The sequence below is a fragment of the Miniopterus natalensis genome, chromosome 8, assembly GCF_054644295.1.
Source record: "Miniopterus natalensis isolate mMinNat1 chromosome 8, mMinNat1.hap1, whole genome shotgun sequence".
Taxonomy (NCBI): Eukaryota; Metazoa; Chordata; class Mammalia; order Chiroptera; family Miniopteridae; genus Miniopterus; species Miniopterus natalensis.
The window spans coordinates 13,708,781-13,731,247 of record NC_142088.1 but is presented as its reverse complement, the minus strand read 5'-3'; the positions used below and the strand labels follow the sequence as shown (position 1 = coordinate 13,731,247).

Sequence of the window (22,467 nt, the reverse complement as noted above, 5' to 3'; positions counted from 1 at the left end):
CTTATTGGCTATCTGTCTATTTTGTCCCTAGAAATGCCACGTTCTATTACCTGTCTCCAAACCTCTCTGCAGGGACCCGTCAGACCTAACCGCGCATTATAATTGTGCCCACTATACCTGTGCCAGTGAAACACGGCCACTGGGCCCCTATTCTTCCATCCCCGTTGTTACCAGTGAGCCCACTTCTGGAATAGCATCCGGCTCACAGGGCTACCCTGAGCTTCTCAGTGCTGCAGTCGCCCTCACCAATGAGTTCCTTCTCATCTTGGTCAGTGTCCACTGTGCCTTCCTGAGTGCCCCCTTTAAAAAAAACATAAATAGTTTACAATTTGCTGCAATAACATCCATTAATAGGAAATCAGATGTTGGATCTGCTAATTATAGATTTTCCCCTTGGAATACATTAAAATAAATATTAATATAAAAATTCCTATCCATCTACCACCTAAAATCACCCCGCACTCACAGATGAACCTTTGAGAAGCACTACAGTAGTCAACTGGGAGGCATCTGTGGGTCCTCCCGGCTGAGCACCTTGTGACTTCCAAAGTGGTCACTCAGTCACCCTCGAGCCTCTCTCAGGTACTGCAGTGTCCAGAAAACTTGAGCACAGGTCTGCCCCTTGACTGGCTTTAGAGTGAGGGGAGGTCCTGAAACCCATCTGTCTCTCAGTTTCTTCTCCCATTAGCTTAAAGTGAACATGGAAAGAATATCTGTTCCTTCTTATTTCGCGGAGATATAACACACATCCAGCTGAAAAGTAAATACAGAAACCTCTTAATTCCTGGCAAGAAAAACTTCCTGGATAATTCCATATATTTTTATAATCATAGAAGCAACCTTCTCTTTATTCACTACCAAAAATAAAGACTATGGTTATAATTTTTTCTCTGTAGATGCAAACAAGCTCATCTATTTTGACATCAAAACGGCACAAAGACAAAACACAAATTCCAAGGACAGAGATGAAAACAATACAATTTTCTATTTTTTAAATTTGTTTTTATTTTGTTTGTCTATTGCACTGTTTATATGTATATCTTGCAAGAGCCCACGAAAGTGAGGGAGAATATCTGCAGGTTAATTTTAAACACTATGAGGGGGATTAGGCACTAAATATAAAAAATAAGACTTTTAGCTTACTAAAGTAGGAAAAGTTTTCCTGAAACATGACAGTTAAATTGGTCTGCAATGCATTAATAAATGGAGAACATGGATCTCTTCTAACAAATAATTTAAACATTGTGTGCACTACCAAAGAAACTAGTCAGCATATGAATCTTTTCAAGTCACAGTTCCCAGAAATGGAATAAAAACAAGTTACCTTTGAACCTAAGGTCAGAAGAGCAAAATCCGTAAAAGTAACAATATTGCCATTGTTCTCAGCAATCTATTCATGAATCCTACAAGTTCTGAAAGTCTTTTCAATAAAATGAACCCTGATTTCTTGGCAAGCTCCTTGCTTAAAGGGCAAATAACTTTGGAAGCTGGACTTCTCAATCTGTGGACAGGAGTGAGCTGTACTGCCAGTGCTGCTCCACTTTGAAAATCATCTTCAGAATGAAAGTCCAGCAGTGACCTTCTTAAGGGCGACACGGTCTGCAGAGACGCACGACGGCATGAGAGGTCCCTGGGCAAGTGCAACTCTCAGCCGATAAGCTGGAAACAGATTAAAGAGAAGGAAGTAGAGGCCAAACGTTTCTGTTCGTAGATGCCATGCTGGGTAAAATATCAAGGGCTTTGGGATTAGAAGTGGCCAATGTGCAAAAAGAAGGAAACCAGATGCCAGCAACGCCGAGAATTTAAGATGCTCGTACCACACCTGGAGAGAGTTTCTTATATGTAGCTGCAGGATGCTCTGCTTGGGATCATTCTATTTGGAACTCACAGCTGAGCAGCACTCACAGACATTTCTATTATCTGGTACATCTGTATTTCTAAATAATTATTACTGACACTAAGAATGATGCTTCTGACACCCTCCACAGTTCTTTCAAATTAAAGAAAGGTCACATAGTGCCTGGTATTATTTTGGTGTTAGCCTATATATATAACAATTATTTAAGAACTGGTAATCCATATGGGCTCAGAGTTCTCGCCATTAATCTTATTGTTTGATTAACTAGAATACCCATTCTCCCAATAAGATTTATGATTAAGAATTATTGTACAACCAAAACCAGAATGAGGACAATGGAGTTCTCAGAATCCAATCACCTGTGATGAAACATCCCACTGACTAGCTCTTTGATGCAAGATCACCAGGATGTCTCAAGGCAACCTGAACATCTCACAGGGTAAAGTCCTCATGAAGACCAGATCTCCAAATCCTTAGACTTTTGTAGGATTCGGAGTCATATTTCACTTAGTTAGCCCTCTATATGCTCTTTTTTTTTTTTTTTTTAATATATCTTTATTGGTTTCAGAGAGGAAGAGAGAAGGAAAGACAGATATAGAAACATCAATGATGAGAGAGAGTCATTGATCGGCTGCCTCCTGCACGCCCCCTGAGGATCAAACCCACAACCCAGGCATGTGCCCTGACCAGGAACTGAACCGCGATCTCCTGGATCCTAGGTCGATGCTCAACCGCTGAACCACGCCAGCCGGGCTATGTGTTCACTCTTATCTGCAATCATTTGTCCAGCTTTGGTTGGCTGTTGAGTTCCAGTGGAAGAATCCAATTCTGCCTCCCAGCCTCGCCTCTAGGGGCTTGGAAGTGGAAGGCAGTGCAGTTCTCTCTGGCCATCTGCCAGGCAGGGCAGCCCAGGCTTCTTGGGGTAAGTTTGGCGGGCAATTTTAAAGAACTCTTCTGCAGCATCGAGAGCAATGAGACGGTCCTGCCAAGAAATTAAATACAAAAATGTTGTCAAGATGGGGAACCAAGCCCTGTCAATGGGAAGACCAGTCTAACAACAACAAAACCTGTCGTGGAAGTAATAACGAGGAAACAATTATTAAATTTTTCTCAACAAACTTAGAGACATGCCTTAATCCTTTACTTACATTATCCAAGAAGCATCCTTTTAAATTCTTCATCAATCTTAGGTTATATAAACAACATTTCTCATATCTCTGACCTCCAAAGCTGACTACACAGCAGAATCGGCTGAAAAATACAGATTCTTGAGCCTCAATCCAGAAATCTGAATCTTAAAGCCCTCCAGGTGACTCATGATGCTGGCCATTGATGCCAACACCATCTGCTACCTCATATTGTGGTGTTGCTGGTGGTGTTAGAATGAGGAATATATGGAATAGAAAAGCAAAAATTGAAAGAAAAATCAGGGCAGATGGAAAAATGCATCCACTTACCACCACAAAGAGGTATCTCTCGGAGAGCTCCCAGCCTGTTGGGAAAATAGCAGTCTCTTCAGCTAGTTTTAACAAGATCTCTCGAGCTTTCCTTGTGTTTTTAGAATCACTGACAGTGCTGAGTTTCGTCACTGACAACAAAGAGTCCACTTCCTTTTGAAAACCTAAGGTAAGAAAAATGTACCAGTCATGTAAGTAGTCACACAAAGTGACTGTCCTGCAACAGGGTCCCTGCAGGAGATGAAGGAACCCAAATGTGGATTCTAAACAAACATCAGAAAACTGAAGCCAAAGGCACCACTCCATGGGCTGCCTTCCAGCTCAGGGTGACTGGCCTTTCACTAAAATTTGGTTGGTATTTCTTCTTGTTTAATTTTCTTTGTTAACTCTTTCCGCCAAGTTAAGCCTCAGATACTCATCCACTGACTGCTTGTTGCCTTTGTTTTGGTTTGAAACCCTCCCAGTCCCTACTCTTCACCGCCTTCCCGGCCCCGAGAATTTCCACCTGCCTCTGCAGCCTGGAAGCCAAAAAGCGGTCACTTCCAGGTTCCTCCTTCTCCAAGTCCAGATTCTCTTCCCCGGGGCAATGTGGTTGGCTGGTTAAAATTATGTACCCAAAGGTATAAAAGGCTCATGGATTTAAACCTACCTGGAGTAAATTACATTTTTAAAAAATAGCAGTCCCACTAATAGTGGGTGAGTAAAGGGTGCAGAAGCCCACCCCATCCCAGTGTATCCCAAGTAAAGCAACAGGGGCTAGCAACGTGGTATCCTACTTTTAAAAAGCTTTGATCCCAAGGTGTCATATTCTCTTTTAAAGCAGAAGGCCTCAGGACTTCGAAGTTGATGAATTCATTATGAACACATTAAAATGAGCTTATTTTATAATATGAAGGCTGTTTATTATATCACAACCCTAGCAGAAAGGAAAAACCAATACCCAATATCTACTCTAATGTCACAGGGATTTTCCCCAACTTTGAAGCTTTTCTGCCTTTTAGTCCTTCTGAAAGTTTACACTGAATTTTGTTGTGCTCTTACTAAATAAATAAATAATAAAAGGTTTCTTACAAACAATATTTCTCCCAACCTGCCTCATCTTATAAAGCTATTACTAATTGGACAATCACTCCCATCTAATTCAATCAATGCACAACACCAAAAATATTCAATAGTATTACTGTATGATTCCATTGCCCTGTGCTACTCGATACTGAGGACAGATGGAGTAACACATGGCAAAATGCGTCCTCGAGACATGGGCTGGTGGTAACAGAAGTGTCAGATGTTCCTGCTGGAGGAGACAGGAGGACAGGATTGGGAAAATAATTCGTACACAGTAGCCTGCAATAGTCAGATACTGACATTCCTTTTTAAAAACCATGATGAAGAAAGTGAAGAGAAATGATCACCACTACTTAATTCTACCATTTCATAATCACTTTCAGACTCACCTAAATCTTCTAAAACGCGTTTCCATCTATTTCTCACTTCCCTTCGAGTCTGTCGCAGGGTGTAGATGTCATAGTTGAGTTTTTGCCATTCCTGTAGGATAAAAATACAGTTTTATTTTTACTCTTTGACCTAAACCTCTAATTCCCAAACTTAAGCTGTTTAAGCATGTGTTTCCCCTCTTTGCTAACCTTTAAAGTGTATCTGAAAGAAAAGAAGATAAGAGTCGATGGGAAAACACTTCTGGAGAATCTGCTACAATACATAGCAGGAGATATGACACATTACATGAACGATCCTAATTAAACCCTTCAAATTACCTCGTGTCTCACCTCCAATGATCTCACCTGTAAAGTGGGGATAATGTGACTATCCCATTTAAGATTGTTATAAAGATTAAAGGTATATAAAAGCACAGTACATGCACACTGTAAGCACCAATAAAATCCATGTATCATTAAAGCCATTTTATAGATGAAGAAACTGAGACTCACAAAGTTGATTGGCTAATCCAATATCATCCAGCTAGTAAGTATCAGAACTGGTATTTGAATCCAGGCTTGACTCCAAAGTTCATGAGAAAAATGACAAAGAATGTGAGCCATCCTTTATTATAGGGATAAAGTAGGCCCAGGACTCCCATGTTTCTTGACTCCCAGACAATGTTTCCCTCACCATATCTCAGCATCACTTTCATTTATATTCCCATGATAGAATGAATCTTTCAAGCATTGGGCAGAACTATTATAAGATTATCATTCTGAAAACTTCAGTCTTATGGGTCATAGGATATCATGTTGACGCCAAAACAGAACCTGGATCCTTCAGAAGCATTAGGCCCTTTATTGAGCTAAGCATTTCTCTTCAATGTCACTGAAATTTGTTTTTAAGGAGCTTTATCTATGGAACAGTCATTTCATAAAATACACCGTTTTCTTAGCAAAGCCATGTAACTATCCTAAAACACAGCCTAAAAGAACGTCATTCTAAATTGCTCAATTTAAGACTCAAGTTCTATGATATCTTGACTCCTCTCACTGCAAATGTTTCAATGATGCTGTTATTTTCCTACCAAGCTCCTGTCAAGGTGTGTCTTGCTTATAGCCAATCAACTTTCGACTGGTTAAGAGAAATCAATTCAGCTGCCATTCAAAATGTTAAAGATACCACTTGGGAAAAGAAAACTAGCAAAATAAAGCGTGTTTTGCTATAACTGCATTTTAGATCTGTATCTGAAGGTATGCCAGTGTGAGGTCATGGGTCTCAGCTATTGCCTAGAAGTCAGGAAATGGGGAATTTGCGTGCTCTTTCCTGGTCCTCATTTATTCATTTATTCACTCATTCATTCATTCATTCACTCATTCATTTTTACCAAAGGCTTGCGCACACATGCATGTGCAAGAGTGTAGTGACTGGGGTCAGGGATAAAGTCTGTAGCCCGAGAAGAGAGTAAGGTTATCTGAGTCATCTCAGAAATATGCAAAGAGACCTCACCTTTATCGTCATGTTAAAGCACACCTGTACAATGCCCCGGACCTGTATAAGTCATGGGGGGGGGGGACACTCAAGTACTGTCGTTTTCATTGGATGGACCTTATTGGACTAAATCGGCCGTTCAGCACTTAGCATCTTGGGAGCATTATTTATTAACAGCTGACTCTAGGCAAGTTCATAATCTCACTGGTCTAAAGGCCTCCTGTGCAGGACAGGGATAGTAATACTACCTACATCCTTGCTCACTGCGAGAATCAAACGAACTAATGCACACCCAGAAAACGGAGTTCGGTGCACATTCTCCTTGAAATAGTGCGGACACAATAAAGAACACTCCCCCACCGCTCGGCATGGCTTCTGTTACGGGGACTGAGGACATTATACATTGCAATGTGCGGTATCCCATTTGTGAGGACCCCCAGAAGAAAAACTTCTCTGCTCTTGGCATCAGGTACAATTTTACTTGTCCTGAAAATTACTTCCTTTCTGGACATTGTGAATTTTGTAAGGGATCAGTTTCCACACTTATGAAAAAATGTTGTGTCATTTCATAAGAAACTTTAAAGGTATTTCAAATCATCAAAATTCTATTTTCTTCTAGTGTATGCTGTCTCACTGTATTTTCATATAAGTTGCAATAAACCCTTTTTTATAAATAGAAGAGTATAAATAAATTAAAAATATTTCACAGAGCAAAGTTGTGCATATCCTCAGTGACAATGACCCTCCTCCTTGCTGGATAGAATGAAACGTGGTCAGACACTCAGTCCTAGCGATTAAAAGCCCCACCCAACCAATCCGGAGATACTTTCGCAGAACCTTAAATTTTGTAACAAACCACTAGGTGGCTTCATTAACTTGCGATTAGAGGGAGGTCTCTGCTAATTTTCCTTTGAGCTTCTTAGGCTGCCTTAGACCTGTTCCCTCAACTAAGTGTAGCCAAACCTCTATTTTTAGGAGACACGGTTATTATCCAGGTAATCCAGGCTTCAGACTTTTTTTTTTTTTAAATCTTTCTCTTTCTGCTGTCCATCTACCAGTTACTTTGCTATTCCTGAATACCAGCACTAAATGTTACACAAATTCATTCAGTAGCAGAGTCTGTGACTGATAGTGTTTGATGGAGAAGCATCAATATGACATTTACAAATCTGCTAAGGATGGACCCACACATGATAGATGCATCAACTGTCCTGCACATGATAGATGCCTGTTCAGATCAGTGGAATGAAACGATGTATTTCCTATATCCATATTATTACTGTCTTCTAGTCATAGTTAATCATACGAAAGTATCTGGAAATTTTGTGCAAAATTTAAAGCTCTGATACCAGCAGAAACTTAGGTAGAGTTTTACGTAAGAATTGGGTTTTGGTAAAATAAATATAAGACGGGAATTTTAATTTCTTTTTAACACTGACCCCAAAGTACAGAACCTAAAGTGACAAATGAAAAATGGTAGATGTATGAGATCTGTCCACAACTTAAGAAACTAACTCACCTATTTATTCCCTGGTACTAGAGAAAAATAAGCCTTGTGATGTCCTTCTACAATTTTGAAATTATAACAATTAGTTTTTAGACAAATAATTTGAAAATAACAATTAAAGATCAGTTAACTATCCTTCACCAGTGAGCTGAAACTCAAATCTACAAGACATCAAAAGCAAAAATCTTATTTTCCAAAATAAACTTTTGTTTTTCTCATAATTTCTGAAATAATACATTGCGGCCAATGTGATTCTGTAGCCCAAAACTTTAACAATGAGTAAACTGTCAAAGGTGTAATAAAAGAGTGCAGAATTCATTTCACCAGCTACCTGGGAACCAGGACAAACTGAAAAACATGATTGAAAATGAATCGCTGAAGATGCTTCTAGCTGAATTCTTGAGGTTTTTCTCCTCTCTACTTGTTGACCAAATCAGATTAGGGCGGCCAGATAAGAAGGCTGAGGTAGCAACATGAAAGGCAGAACAAAACTCAATCTCCTGCAACCATCCACAGCTAGTTGTCCTCCAGCTTTGGATCCCAGGAGCTGGCTTTGACCTTGAGTTCTGGTTTAAGCTACCGGGATCATTTTCTCACGCACGCACACAATTAAAACTTTTTATACTTATCTAAACTATTTATTGTGAGATTGTGGACAAATAGGCCAGTTAAAAAAATAATACTTATTTCTTGCTAAAAAGGTGATTTATACAATTAAAGGAATGTACTCTAACAACAGATCCCATAAACATCTTAAACTCTTAGGAACAACTTCAAAAGAGAGAGATTTATTTTTTATGGCAAAAATAATATCACATAGAAATAAAAATTCAAAGAGAACAGAAGGTATAAAATGAAAACTAAAAGTTTCTTTCCATTGTCATTATTCCTCGGAGGCAGCCACGTCTGAACATCTCCTCTACCTCCTCTCCTCCCCTTCCTCTGGTAGCTTACACTACCAACTCTTCCAGTAGTATTATTTTAAACTTTCTTTGTACTGTTTGTTATGTACAAAGAGTAATTTAGCTCTGCCTCTTCTCTCTCTCTCTCCCTCCCCTCCCTCTCTCTCACTGCAAGGGAGGAAAAGTGGAAGAGCAGATTACTGGTAGTATTCATGATCTATCCCCTGGAGGCGACACCAAACTAAAGCTGGGTTCTGGTAGCAAGGAAGAAAGAAGGGATAGGGACACTGGGGCAGCTAATACGTCTGCCACAAGTAAATATTTGATATTTGCTTCCCCAACATCTATATTCCTCTTCTCTCATCAATCTGGGTGTCAAATTCAGCTCGATTTTCCTTTGGGGGACGGTTACCCACATCTGAGCCCTCTGAGATTCTGAGGACCCCAGAGGAAAGGTCAGTGTTTTGGACTGGGCTGTGCTCGCCAGCAACGGAGCTGTGAAACTGCCCACGCTTTTCTGAAACTCCGCTTCAGGCGTCAAGGCTGAGAAAACCCTGGGACTTCCTCTGCTGACCCCCCTGGATGCCCCACCCCTCGCCTCAAAAAGAAACTATCCACATCATAGATCTTTCCTTGGAAAAGTCCCCGGAGAGGTTTCAGCCCTCTTCGTCTGCGCTTGCAACATCACAGGGTTACGAGAAGGCCTACTGCAGAGCCCGGGCCACATCCTGCACAGAACCCACGTGACAGTCATGGCTCACATGACGGCCTTCCTCTCCCCCAGCTCATCAGGCGGCACCTCTGGGCAAACACCGAGCTTGAGCCTCATATGCCAAATCCAAGAGAAAAAGGGTTTTCCAAGGAACTAGTTCGCTCTTCTGAAGAGGACAGCCGCTTTCACTGACGTCAGCAGCCCAGCCAGAAGCCCTTCCCTGAACCCTGGGGCTTCCTCAAGCGCCAGGCCACCCTCCACTCCCTTCGCTCCCACGTGGCTTAAGGGGAAGCCTCACTTCCCCCTCATCCCCTTCCTCGCCCGCCCAACAAGCAGCCCTTTCCAGATCCACTGCGCAAGGGAAGCGCTAAGGGGCTTTCCCCACCTGCCTCCTGTCACTAGTGGCCGAATGGGGGTGTCCCGTGGTCCTTTCCGAAGGCCCTCGCCTTTTCTAAAGCACTACATCCTGGCGGCTGTCCCCACGTCCAGGTTTCCGTGGGAAAGGGAACAAGGGGCGAGCATCTGTGACGGACCCACTCGGTCAGCAGGCATGGCTACTCCACCCTGTGGGGTGGCATTAAATCCCCGTAAGGGGAGAGGAAGCCCAGTGTCTTGCTCCCTCCCAAGTGCATCCTCCAGCTGATCTCCCTCCCTCCCTTGCCTTCCCCTGGCAGATCCCTCTTCTTCCTTTGCCTCTTCTTTTCATGCCATCCTTTCCAAGGCTCTGTCTTAGGTCTTCTCATGTCCATCTCCCTGGATCATTTCCCCTCCTGCCTCAACTTCTGTTGTCACTCCCAAGTCTCCCGCCTTTGCCCTGACCCCAAGCCTCAGCTAAAGGTGTCGATTTCCCCCTCTCTGCTGGGTGTCTCCACGGGGGCGGGCTGCTGACGGGTCACTCAACAGAGTCCGACTCCCCCACCAGCCTCCACCAGGCCAACGTCTTCTCTCTTATGTTCCCAACTTGGTTATCTGCTGCTCGCTCCCCTTCAACCCCACCCTCTGAATCCATTTCAGTCTCCTAGCCCTGCTGGTTCTCCCTCTGCCACAGATTACCCCTCTTCCCTGATCCCACTGCCTCAGCCTTACGAGGCCTGAACAGCTGGTTCCTCGGTGTCCAGCAGCACCGTCTCCGATCTCCTCCCAACCAGCCGTCTTCCTAAGGGTGAAACTGGGTCATTTCCCTCCCGGGAATTTTCAGTGGTCCCACACCGTTTACTGAAGACTGAATAAAGTTCCAATCCCGAGCAGGCTCTCCATGATCTGACCTTCGTCTTCCACGCACCGTGTGCCCCTGCCACGTCGCACCAGCAGTCTGCGCTCCAGCATGCCTTCCGCTTGAGCGCCTTTGACCGTGTTCTCGTACGTCCACCTTCCACTGCCCTCTAAATCCTGCTCCCTCGTCAAGGCTCGGCTTAAATGCCACCACCTCCAGAGGCCTTCGCCTTTCTTACCAGTGGAGAGTAACTGCTTCTTCTTTGAAATTCCTCAGCCCCTTTATGACAATTGTAGTTATTTTATTTACTGCTACGTAAGTATCTGTAATGTCTCCTTCACTCCTAGATTGCAGGTTCTGTGGATACAAGAACCTGGTTCATCCATCCATGTCTTCCACAGCCTTCTGTAGACAGCAGGTGCTCCAATGGGATTTCTGAGCTCAAATGAGTATGACAAGTCACATAAAGGCCACATTCTGCCAGTGACTGAGCACCTATTTTAAATCTAGAAGGCAGCATAACATTTTATTTATCAGAGCCTACTTGGGCTCTAATTCATTCATGTGTATTCTGAAAAAGGCAGGTTTATATAATCAAGAATTTTAATTCTCACATTTTTGGGAAACAGAATAAATTCGAGAAAGATGAAATAAAACAAAATTAAAAATTCACCTCTTCTACTCAGTGCCTGATCAAGCATGTGCTATTTGAAAAGTACTTTTCACATATGTTTCTTTAAATAAGAATAGATATTTAAGCTGTATGGTGTCAGGCAGCGTTCCAGGCACTCTGTATGTGACATCCCAGTCATCAGGAAATCAGATGAGATGGGTTTATGGATTTGTTTCTAGAGAGGTGTTAAGTGTGGTGCTAGGAGGTTAAATAACTCAGCTGGGATCTCAGAGCTAATAAATGGGGAACCTAGAGTTTAAACTCAAGTCTGTCTGACTCCACAACCCACACGCCTCCCAGGATCCTCAGCTGCATTCAATTAGGCCCAAATATAGCCCACTACATTGTCCTACCCTGTCACCAATGTGGAAACTGGGACACAAAGAGAGAAATGGAACATAATGTGCAGGGACTTTCATTCTAAAAGCGGCTCTTGGCAGGGCCACTCAGGTCCAGAAGACAAAAGGCCCCCTTCTCTGTTCCCCTGCAGACTGTCACTGACAGTGTCCTCAGGGCCCAGCAGCAGGAGGCAGGACAGTGCAACCAGATCCCAGTGCAAGGAGCAGGCTGGTGAGACTCGCGGGAAAGGGAGGCGATTCCATTATGCAGAGGGAACTCAGAGCTTCCTTTAAACACAGCTGGTTCTGGACAGCATCAAGGCCACCTACCCAGAGGGCGTCCTCTTTCAGGATGATAAAAGCCTATTCTCTGCATCCACCAGAAGCGGTGTGTAAGTGGGAAAGATAGGGTTGTGTTTCAGTTCCTAGACAGCAGGTCCACTCATTAGCCCTCAGCTTCCACCTGGGCCCAAATGGCGCAGGATCAAATGACAGAGCAGAGAAACTCAGTGTATTAGAGGGTAAACAACAGACCAGATGAACCCTGGAGGAAGAGGTAGTAGGGAGTGGAGGCTAGGAAGGGGCCAGTGCCCAGGGACCTGGCACTTAGGTCTTTGGGGGCTCCAGGACTTGGCGGGCCCTCCAATACCTCCCGACAAGAGTTGGCTTGATTGCTTCTGCCTAGACATCTCATCACTCTGAAGCACTCGTTCTAAGAAAGGTCCATCTGTTGGTAATTAGGGCCTATGGAAATGAGCCTTTTCAGTTGGGTTGGTCAAACTCTCATGTGGTTATCTCTCTCTTAGCCTCACCAGACCCACCAATTCAGTGGGATAAAAACAAACCTGAGTTACAGATTACATCTGAGTCTCCTCCCTGCTGACTTTCCAGAGCCTATCTACTTGCCCTTGCTCTGAATCCCAGGTGCAGCTGAGCCCTAGTGGGGTTGGCCAGCTATGCTGACCGCAGGGCCCTGAGTCCCTACCCCAGGTGTTCTGATTCTTAACAGATAATAAAGTGAAACTTTTCTAAGGTCTGGCAGCTCAGGCAGTTTGACTCTACACACCATGTGGAGCCTCAAATCCCAAAGGTCACCCTGGAGTTCCTTCTTGGAGAACCTTGGAAAGGCATATCCATACCATGGAGGCTAATGCAGCTCCACTGCCCTTTGCAATGTTTATGCACTTTGACCTAGAACTTGAGCAAGAAATTTGACCTAGAACAAGTTAAATGCAAATGCCAAGTGATGCTTTCTCAACTCTCCCTGTTTATTTTTATTCCACAGCTCTGCTGGAGTTCTGGAAGCTTTGCAGCTAGAGGCCCCTGACCTAATTCTTTATCTGGTTTTAACCAGATTAAGCTGAGGGCTAGCTCCCAGCTCCTGTTGGGGAGGTGTGCCAGCAAAGCCATGGACCCGGGCTGCTAAGCAGGGAGACTTCAAATCAGTTTTGTCGAATTTGGAGAGTTCTAGCCCATGATGAGCTTTAGCATTAGGAGAAGGGCCAAACTCAGGGTGTGATTTAGCTAACACTTCCAGTAGGAGGAATGTGACATTGTTACAACTAGTGGGAACCATCTGAGTTCTGTCTCCAGGCACCGTAGGGAGGGACAATGTGTTGTCACTGAAGGCAAAGTACAGTAAGACCAAATTCCTGTGCACAGAAAGGAAAGGGGGGCTTGAATTTCCGGCAAGGTAGAAACAACAGTTCATTCAATTACCTGAAGTATGTACCGTGGAGGAAGGGTGCTTCTTCAAAATACAGAGACAAGTTCAGATTTAACAATGGACTGTATGAATCAGCATGACACCTCAAAGATCTGGCTACCCCTCAGCACCTAGCCCTGTGCTGGCCAGTACGGCAGCCACTGGCCACACCTGACTAGTGAGCCCTTGGAGTGTGGCTACTTGGAGCTGAGCTATAAATGTAACATACACACTGGATTTTGAAGTCATAGTACCAAAAAACAAAAAAGTAAAATATCTCATTAATAGCATTCATATTGATCACATGTTGAAATGATAATACTTTGGATATATTTGGTTAAAACATATTATTAAATTTAATTTCACCTACTTATGTTTACTTTTTCAACATGGCTACTAGAAAACTTAAACTTATTTGCGTGGCTTGCAGCATAGAGGATACTATACCTAATGGTTTGATCTAGAGGATACTATACCTAATGGTTTAATTTCAAAGAGTGGCAAAGTCTGTAAAGGGACGCCTCTTTGGCCAAACCCCACCAGAAAAACGCTCATGTGTGGGTTCTTAAGGGTTTCAGGTTCCTTCCAGGTGAGAGTATAACAGTGTTTAATCTCAGGGTAGGATTAGGTATAGGTGATTTTTTTTCTCCTATACTATCCAAATTTTCTACAGCGGTGATGTACTTCTTCTATAATCAGGACAGAAACTTTAAAATCCCTAAGAAGCATTATTTTTACAGCTTCCTTTGTTAACATAACCTAGTATCCAATTACCTCCATAATGGAGGAGTCTACTCGTGAGGACTATTGTAATTTGAATTTATTTAGAAAAGTCTACTATTTTCTGAATGGCAACCCACAGACCTTCACTCACTTGCTTTCAGTGAATTCGGTTAAATTGAAAATCCTGTTGATAAATTTGCAGGTTCCTGTGTGTGTCCCAGTATTTGGGTGAAAGCACTGGTGCTTCAGTGGGGCATTTACTCGGCTGTATTCCAGGACCTCTGCCAGCTTCAAAGAGGAAGAGAAGCAAGGGGACAGCACAAGGACAAGGTGAGGACCGGGAAGGAGTCCCAGTAGAGGTGCGATCGTTTTGAGGGGGGGAGGCAGGGCAAAGGGGAGGCATTCAGTCGAGCCAGTCAGAGACACAGGGAGAGAGAGGAAAGAGAAATTCAGAAGTTACAATTTCCTTTTATAAACAGCCCCCAAGATCTGAAAGTTTTCCTTTCTTTAATCCAAATACTTCTTATTGTAGTGGTAATCATTTTTGTAATTACTCTTCTTGCATTCCTTATAATCAGGGACCCTACTTACAACTGCTCTTCCCTTATTCAAAAGCTGTCAAATTGGTTATCGAGTAACCCCAGTGCCTCTCATCTTCATCCCCCAGGAGTTAAAACAGCTGGCCCTTGACCCATTCACTGAGAGAGAGAGAGAGAGAGAGAGAGAGAGAGAGAGTGTGTGTGTGTGTTTGCGCGCTGGGGGTGGGGGTGGGGAAGATAAGCCCCCAGGAAAAAGGAGAGGAGGCAGGTGACCCTAATTTCCTTATCAACTGAACTTCTTTGCTAGAAGGAAGAAACCTTATTGACAGAATGCCCTTAGCAAAAAGTCCCTGGTCAAAGGATTACTCAGACTCAGGCACCCAACATCTCCAGGGCAGGGCTCCCTGGAGAATGTCACTACACTAAAACATAAATGAGGAGGTGCCCACTGGAGCTCTTCATAATATAAATGCCCCCCCCCCCCCGCTCCCCGTGTGAGACAACCCAGTGAACCTCGCTTAGACTCATCCAGCATTCTAAGTCAGGGGGGCCTGTCCTGTGAGGAAAAGGGATCTTAGGGACACATTATCAATGTCCCAGACCTCTGCTTCATTGGAGCCTCTCAATTGCCTGTGTCTTTGAAAGTATTAGTAAAGCTTAATACTGGGTAAGGTCTGTGACTCATGTGAATCTGCTTTGACAATATGTTTCGCACAACCCATTCTCTCCCCCATCACTTGACTCCAGCTTTATAATTTTGCTTTATTGTCACTGTCCACTGTACAACTCTAAATTACCTATATCCTTCTAAAACCACAGAGCTGCAAACTAAACCACTTCCCTAATCACATCAGGCACATCTCCAGCATACTGCATCCCTATGAACACAAGCCAAAGTCCCACCAAACCTTCCACAAGAGGAACAGGATGCTTGTCTAGGTCACCCGTCCACAACAGTGGGGTTCCTTGAACAGCTGGGAGTTATTACTGAAGCTCCAGCCTTGTAAAACCTTTTTCCTCACAATGCCAGTATCTCACTCACTGTCCATTTTCAGTCCCCCACAATCTTCAACTGAGCTTCCAGATGCTGCCTCCCCCACTCAAATATTTGGGGGTTACTCCAACAAAGCCTCAAGCATGATGTAATGCTATAGCCTCAAGAGAAAATAGTCACTTAAGAGGAAGCAGCCACTGCCTGGCGCTTACTATACACACTGTATAATTACCCCGGTCTTTACTGGCTATGACAGACACATAGGTGACCCTTTGCCACACCAATTAGGACGCTGCCTGGTGAATCCTGAATTTGGCAGCCATTAGTTTTCAAGACCTTTGCCTCATCAGTCATCTGCCTGGCTCTTTGTCACTATGACAAGCTATCATTAAGTCAAACCAAGCCCCTAAGTCAGTGCCTGTGTAATCCCAGAATGCAAAAGGGAAACTGGCGTGGCATTAATTTGTGGTACATTTAACATGTTTGGGAATGATAGTGTATTTTTTTTGTTGTTTTTTTTACTAATCTCACATTTACAGAAAGAAAAATCGATGTTTTGCACCCATAAATGAAAAGGCTAAAACAGTCTGTTTCTAATGAGGATCTCTTTTTCCAAAGGGTCATCAAGCAGTGGCCACAGGAAACCCTCCTCAAAGGCACCGGTGGTGTGTCCTTTTCGTATAAAAAATTAAATCTACACAATCAACTGAGCCAAGTCTACTGAGCACAAACCAAAGGCAAAGCTTGGGTGATGGCCTCAGTCCAAGAGTAAATATTTTAGGGTTTACAAGACAATAAAGTAGCTGTCACAAGTACTCATCTTTGTTACTGCAGCACTAAGGCAGCCAAGGACACTATGTCCCAGTAAAACTGGCTTTGACGTGAGGCCCATAGTATGTCTTGAACATGGAGAGAAATGTGGCATGGAGAGATTCAATCTACTTGCTTTACTCTCAGAAATATCCCAGCCCTTCATTCCAAGCATAGTGCACCCATTTCATTCAAAGGGCACGAATGAGGTCTAGATGCAGGTGCCCAGGAGCACAACACATAATGTTTCTCAGGTTAAAAACATCACTTCTCTGTAGTTCACAGGCCTTTAAATATGGGGACTTTTGAGATATATCCTCCATACCTCCCTCTTTCAGGTAAGAAAACAGGCCCAGAAAGACTGAGTGGCCTGCCCAATATCACACAGCAAATTAGCAGTAGAGTCAGGAGACAGTAGCAGAGTTGGGCCTGAACCCCATGAATATCCTATCTGCTGGGCCACACTCCTCCCAGTGCTCCATGAAATAAACATCTGCTCTATTTTTTAACACCCAATGCCAGAGTTCCAGGTAACAGAGTGAAATAGGTGAGCTTTCAAACTTCAAGACTCATTTTTCCAAATGAGAATCCACATGGAACCCAACATAAAATATATGTGAAAGTAAGGATGCCTCTCTCCCTGCCTGGTCCCACTCAAAGCTTGTGAAGAAATCGTAAGGATCAAGGAAACCAAGTAATTCAAATGTGATTTTTATTTATCATCTACTATCCTCTCAGTACCTCTTGTTTCTAGTACTCTCCTCCTCTACTTTTTAGCCCTGTCCAAATGCCCAGGGCCAACACTGCAGTGCCCTTCTCTCCCAACCTCCCACTCCATATCCTGCAATCAAACTTATCAGTCCTGGATCCTATCCTTTGAAAAACTAATTTGTGTTCACCTATTAATGACGGGTAATTTTTTGCTAAGAGACAACCAATTGGTCTCTGGTAAGAAATAATGTATTATTGCTCCCAGATATCAAAGTTGAGTTTTAAAGGGGCCTTTTAGTAGCTCAATACAGTGTTTTTCAAATTATGTTGGGTAGCTTTTCCAAAGATGCCTGCTGGGCTGCCTCAGATGGAGAAATTTAGGTTTTTACCCCTGCTTCAACCAGAGAAGTTTTATCAGTTTCCTGGTAGGTTACATGCGGGGGGGGGGGGGGGGCGGGATTCCAAAGATAACAAAGTTGTTTGTTTGGTTTGTTTTTTAATATATCTTTATTGACTTCAGAGAGAGGAAGGGAGAGGGAGAAGGAGAGAGAGAGAAACATCGATGATGAGAGTCATTGATCGGCTGCCTCCTGCATACCCCCTGCTGGGGATGAGCCCGCAACCCGGGCATGTGCCCTGACCGGGAAACAAACCTCGATCTCCTGGATCCTAGGTCGATGCTCAACCGCTGAGCCACGCCTGGCCAGGCCAGAAACAAAGTTTAACAGCCACAGACATACACCAAAGCACTGCCCTATGGTCAAGATCTCAGTCATGAGACTGACACAGAAGCTATTTTAAAGGTGTGTGAAGAACCGTGAAGTGTCTGAGATTTGACTCTTTTACAAGCTACCAAGTTCTCCTGCCACAGTTTTATGGGTGCTGGCAAAACACACGAGACTCCTGGGTCAGAGACAAGGGACCCAGCAACAGCAGGTCAGCACGTTTTATGCGAGTTCTCTAAGCCCCGATTCCAGCACAGGACCAGGAAGAGAACCAAATGGTACCAGCACGAGTAGCAGGCTGCACAGCAGGACAGGAGCCCTCAACCTGGGAAGCCTGGACCCTTCACAGCGGGCAACAGGCCTGCCTGCCCTTTGCTCTGGAGAGAGATCTGCACTTCCTGAGAGTAAGTTCACTGTGCAAACATTCTTGAAAAGACTCCCCAGAGCAAGGGGCCAACAGTGCTCTGCTCACAACATGCCCAGAGACCAAGAGACCCACAGAGAACTATCTCTCAATGGGGGGAGAGGTCCAGGCCTGCCCAGGACTCCCAAGGAATACGAGCTTCCCAAATTGGGAGTAATAGGGGCCAGAGGGAAAAAACAAATCTTGCAAAGGGACAAATAATCATTTTCTACTCGTTCAGTTGGAAAGCACACCCCATCCCTCTTAGAACAAAATTCAGAGTCCTCACCAAGGCCTACTGGCCTTCATGATCCGGTCCTTGCTAGTCTTCCCAGTGGCACACAGTACAGCTCTTTTCCTCACTCCCTCTGCTGCAGCCACACTGGCCTTCTCACTGTCCCTGGCATATACCACGTGCATCCTGCCTCAGAGCCTTCTCAACTGCTGTTCCCTCTGTCTGGAATATCCTACACAAGGCTCACTACCTCACTTCATTCAGACCTCTGCTCCTCAGCCCAGAGTGACCTTCTGTTCCCTCATATTGTCTTGTTTTTCTTCAAAGTGCTTATCACAACCTACCTTACATTAATTTGTTGTCAGTTTCCCCTCAGTAGAATGTAAGCTCTCTGAGGGCAGGCCCTTTGTTCACTGCTATGCCCAAAGGTCTACATCTGATCACCAAATGAAACAACTATTTTAATCCTATCAATTGCACGCCTGCCATTATAAATTGAGCTGTGTCCCCCCAAATTCATATACTGAAGTCTTAACCCCCAGGACCTCAGAATGTGACTTTTTGGGGAGACAGGGTCTTTACTGGGGTGATCAAATTAAAGTGAGGTTGTTAGGGTGGGCTCTAATCCAATATGACTGGTGTTCTCATTAGAAGGAGACATTTGCCATGATAAGCAAGGTGTCAGCTGCTATGACTAATTATAAACAATACATTGAGTCAATGGCTATCCAAGCCTGGAGGCAGTTCAATAGTATGTGCTCTCTCTGGTCGCTATCTACCCAGAGGTGCTTTCTGGTCCCCAAACGTCACTTTAAAGCAGGCAACAGATAAGTGCTATGTCATGGATTCAAATGTAAAGGTGAAGGCTGAGGCAGGCTCTGCTTCTGAACACTCAACAATCAAAAGTCTGGGTACATGTGAGCCTCAGCCAGTTCCTCTTCATGACCAGATCCACCCTGTGTCAGCTGCAACAGGCACACAGAGACACGCCCAGACAGGTGGAAATATTCTGAGCCAGCAAGAGGAAGCCAAGGTTGGATGAAACCAGCAGAGGGCTGCTTGCTGCCCTCCCTGGTTGTTTTACACAGCCCTGCTCTAGGCTTTCTGCTGCTGGACGAAGAGTCCAAGGGGACTGAAAGCAGGAGAAACAAGAGAGGAAGACAAGACCTTTCAAAAGTAGGGCAGAGGAACAGGTGGGGAGAGTGGTGTGAAGGGCAGTCAGTGTTTCCACATTAGCTGAGGCTCCACCGGCGGGAAGGGAGATCATTTCTCAGATGCCGCGCCTGGCCTGACCTAACCCCAGTCCGATGGGAAAGACATCAGGCACCCCTGGTTAGTTATCCACATTCTTGGGCCACTCAATGATGCGCTCCATGCTGACTGCCAGCTCTGGCCAGGTTCACTCCATTAAGCAATTTGGCCCCTGGGCCCCACAAAATCCTTGAGGACAAAAAATGATCTGACTCACCCAGTGCCTTGGCCTCCATCCTCAGGGTCCTCAGGCAGCACCCTGTCCCTCTCCCAGAAATACTGGATCTCAGGCTTCTAGCAATGTTTCCAAGGTGATGAGGTTGCTCTGACCCCAGTTCAGGAAAGACCAAAACCGCAGTGACAATATACAGGGACATATCTGGAAGCCCAGCAAAAAAGCACTGAGCTGAGCTGGCCTCTCTGCTCAGAAACTCTCTCCTCTTTCTCATGTTTCACCAATTACAATGAATTTGGGTTCACAAATTTCTTTCATATCATCCAATGAATTCCTCTGGTTTTGTCCTAACACCAGCTTCTTTTTAATTTCCAGTTGATGAAGGGAAAAGATTAGGGATAGGGTACTTAGGGGGGAGAACCAGGCTTGGTGAAGAGCCACCCAAAGGGGATGCAGGCAGAGGGTCACATGAGAAGAACCCTGAAGGGCCTTCCACAAGCTAAGAGGGGGGCCCTGAGAGGCAGGGAGAAGGGTTCTGCACGTGAAGGCTGCCCTTCTTGCTGGTCACAGATACATCCTTGGGTAGCTCAGTCCTACCACAAACAGTCTACTTCATCTAACACATCACCCATTCCTGCCAGACTTCTGTCTGGAGAGGCAAAGGGAAAATGGCTTGAGAGTATGTCCTTCAGCCATTCCCCACTAGAAAAAATAAAGAAACCACACTGACTTTAGGTAGATGACAGTATACGTGGTAGAAGATGACAGCGGGCATTTTTATATTTATTTTTGCATATTGCCAAGGTTGGGCTGAAAGAGAAGACACCCCAACCAGTCCTTGGTCTGAGGTCTCTCTCGTCTTACACACTGCTGCCACTTCCACTCCAAGCTTTCCTCGGAGTCCCCCACATTTTAAGTGATTTGCTGGAAAAGAGATGGTGCAAATGGATAAGAGGTCCCATCCCTGAAGCATGGCCTGTGTTTATCAACAAACTCAACTGCAGTGGATTCTTATCCTCAGCACGTGTACTTGGTTTCCAAACTTTCTGGTAAATTCACCAAAGGCGGCAAAAAAGAAAAAGTGAAAATAAAAAGTAAGCTCCAACAGACTAAAGTGTAGTCAGCCGTACAACTGAACAAAAATATTCTGATTGCCTTCAAAAGCCTCACTCTGCTGCATTCCTCCCTCGTGACTTGCCCAATACCTGGGCCAGGTTAATGGGCAAGAGCACCTGGATCTTCTGGTTCTTGGTTGAAACACAGGATTCCACAGCCAGGACTGGGGACCTGTAGCCCAAAGGCACATTTCCCAGGTGCTCGTAGCCTTCTACTGCAAGATATTTTATTTACAGGAGAGGGAACGAGGTCAACTTTGACTCTGGCCCATTGAAATTCACCCCATGTGAAGGGCTTTAAAAACTGACAACAGCAATGTGGTAAAGGAGCCGGTGTGACTTGACCTCATGTAACTTGTAGTTAAACATGACAAATATTTCTGGAGGGCGGACCCAGCTGTATTCATGAGCCATGAGGCCTGCCTCTGGATTGCAAAACCATCAAAGGGCACAGCTCACTGCACTGTAAACAGAATGATCATGTGGACCGATTATGTGACAACAGGTAGCCCGGGAAGGACACCCGAACGGAGGGGTGGTTTCATATCAAGAAAACTACAGTGTCCTTGCAGGGTACTTTGGGGATTTTAAGTCTGGAAGCAGCAGATCTGGGCCCCCATCAGAACTGGGTGGGTGCTACCATTTTCCCCATGTGTTCAGTCTGAACCTGAAAGCAAGCTGAGCTGTTCTTAGAGAGGACGCCTCATCAGCCATCCGAGATGCCCCAGTTGAGCACTTTCACATGGGGAAGTCCCAGGGCGCCAGTATCCAGAACTCTCACAGGCTTGGTGCAATTAAGAGCCATTTTCGGTTACTATACAGAGACGAGCAAACGGACCAGAGGAAGGGGTGGGGCGGGTGGTTGAGGGTGGGCGGGGGTGGTGAGGAAGCCGACAGCCGCTGCTCTGTTCATTACCATATGAATTCTGTTGGAGAGAAAGCGGGCTCCAGACAAAGAGCCTGATTTGTCAGAAGATCCACTGAGTGAGCTCCAGAGAGAGAGCCTGATTTATCAGCAGACTCTCACAGCCTTGAAAAGGCATTCTGCCTCAGTCCGTTTTGGCAGGATCCCTCAAAGCTTGTTCCAGCTCCTCCTAAACTAACTTTCATTCTCTCTCCCCCACTCCCCTCCCTCCCTTTCCCCTTTCTCCCACAGTAAAACAAAGCCAAACAGTTTAGAAAGACACAGGCAAACAGCCACCAGAGTGTGCTGCGAAATAACAGGGAGGGGATTTTAGCTTGTATGAAGTGTATGTATATGAAGTAGCAATACATGCATATGATCTAAAATTGGTTTTAAACAGAGGACCAGGAAAGTGAAAGCTCCCTCCCTCTACTCCTAACTCCTAGCAGTCACCCTGGCTCACAAGTTCATAGGTAACCTTCCAGAAATGTTGTTATGCTTTTACACAGATGGGCTATCTTTTACACAAATGGGCTAATACTATACATACCCACTTAGGAAGCCTTCAATCATAACTATCTTTCCAAGT

General features: G+C 44.6%; 1 protein-coding gene across 1 annotated transcript in view; it reads right to left on the bottom strand.

The window, feature by feature from the left end:
- Nucleotides 1-2,510: 2,510 nt before the first annotated feature.
- MREG (melanoregulin) overlaps nt 2,511-22,467 on the bottom strand; it is a 42,542-nt gene continuing 22,585 nt past the window's right edge. The window contains exons 3-5 of the mRNA XM_016196896.2: nt 4,770-4,860; nt 3,316-3,479; nt 2,511-2,840 (exon numbers count right to left, since the gene is read on the bottom strand). Coding sequence (XP_016052382.1) covers nt 2,706-2,840; nt 3,316-3,479; nt 4,770-4,860 — 390 coding nt within the window. The 3' untranslated portion in view covers nt 2,511-2,705. The remainder of the gene's footprint in view (nt 2,841-3,315; nt 3,480-4,769; nt 4,861-22,467) is intronic.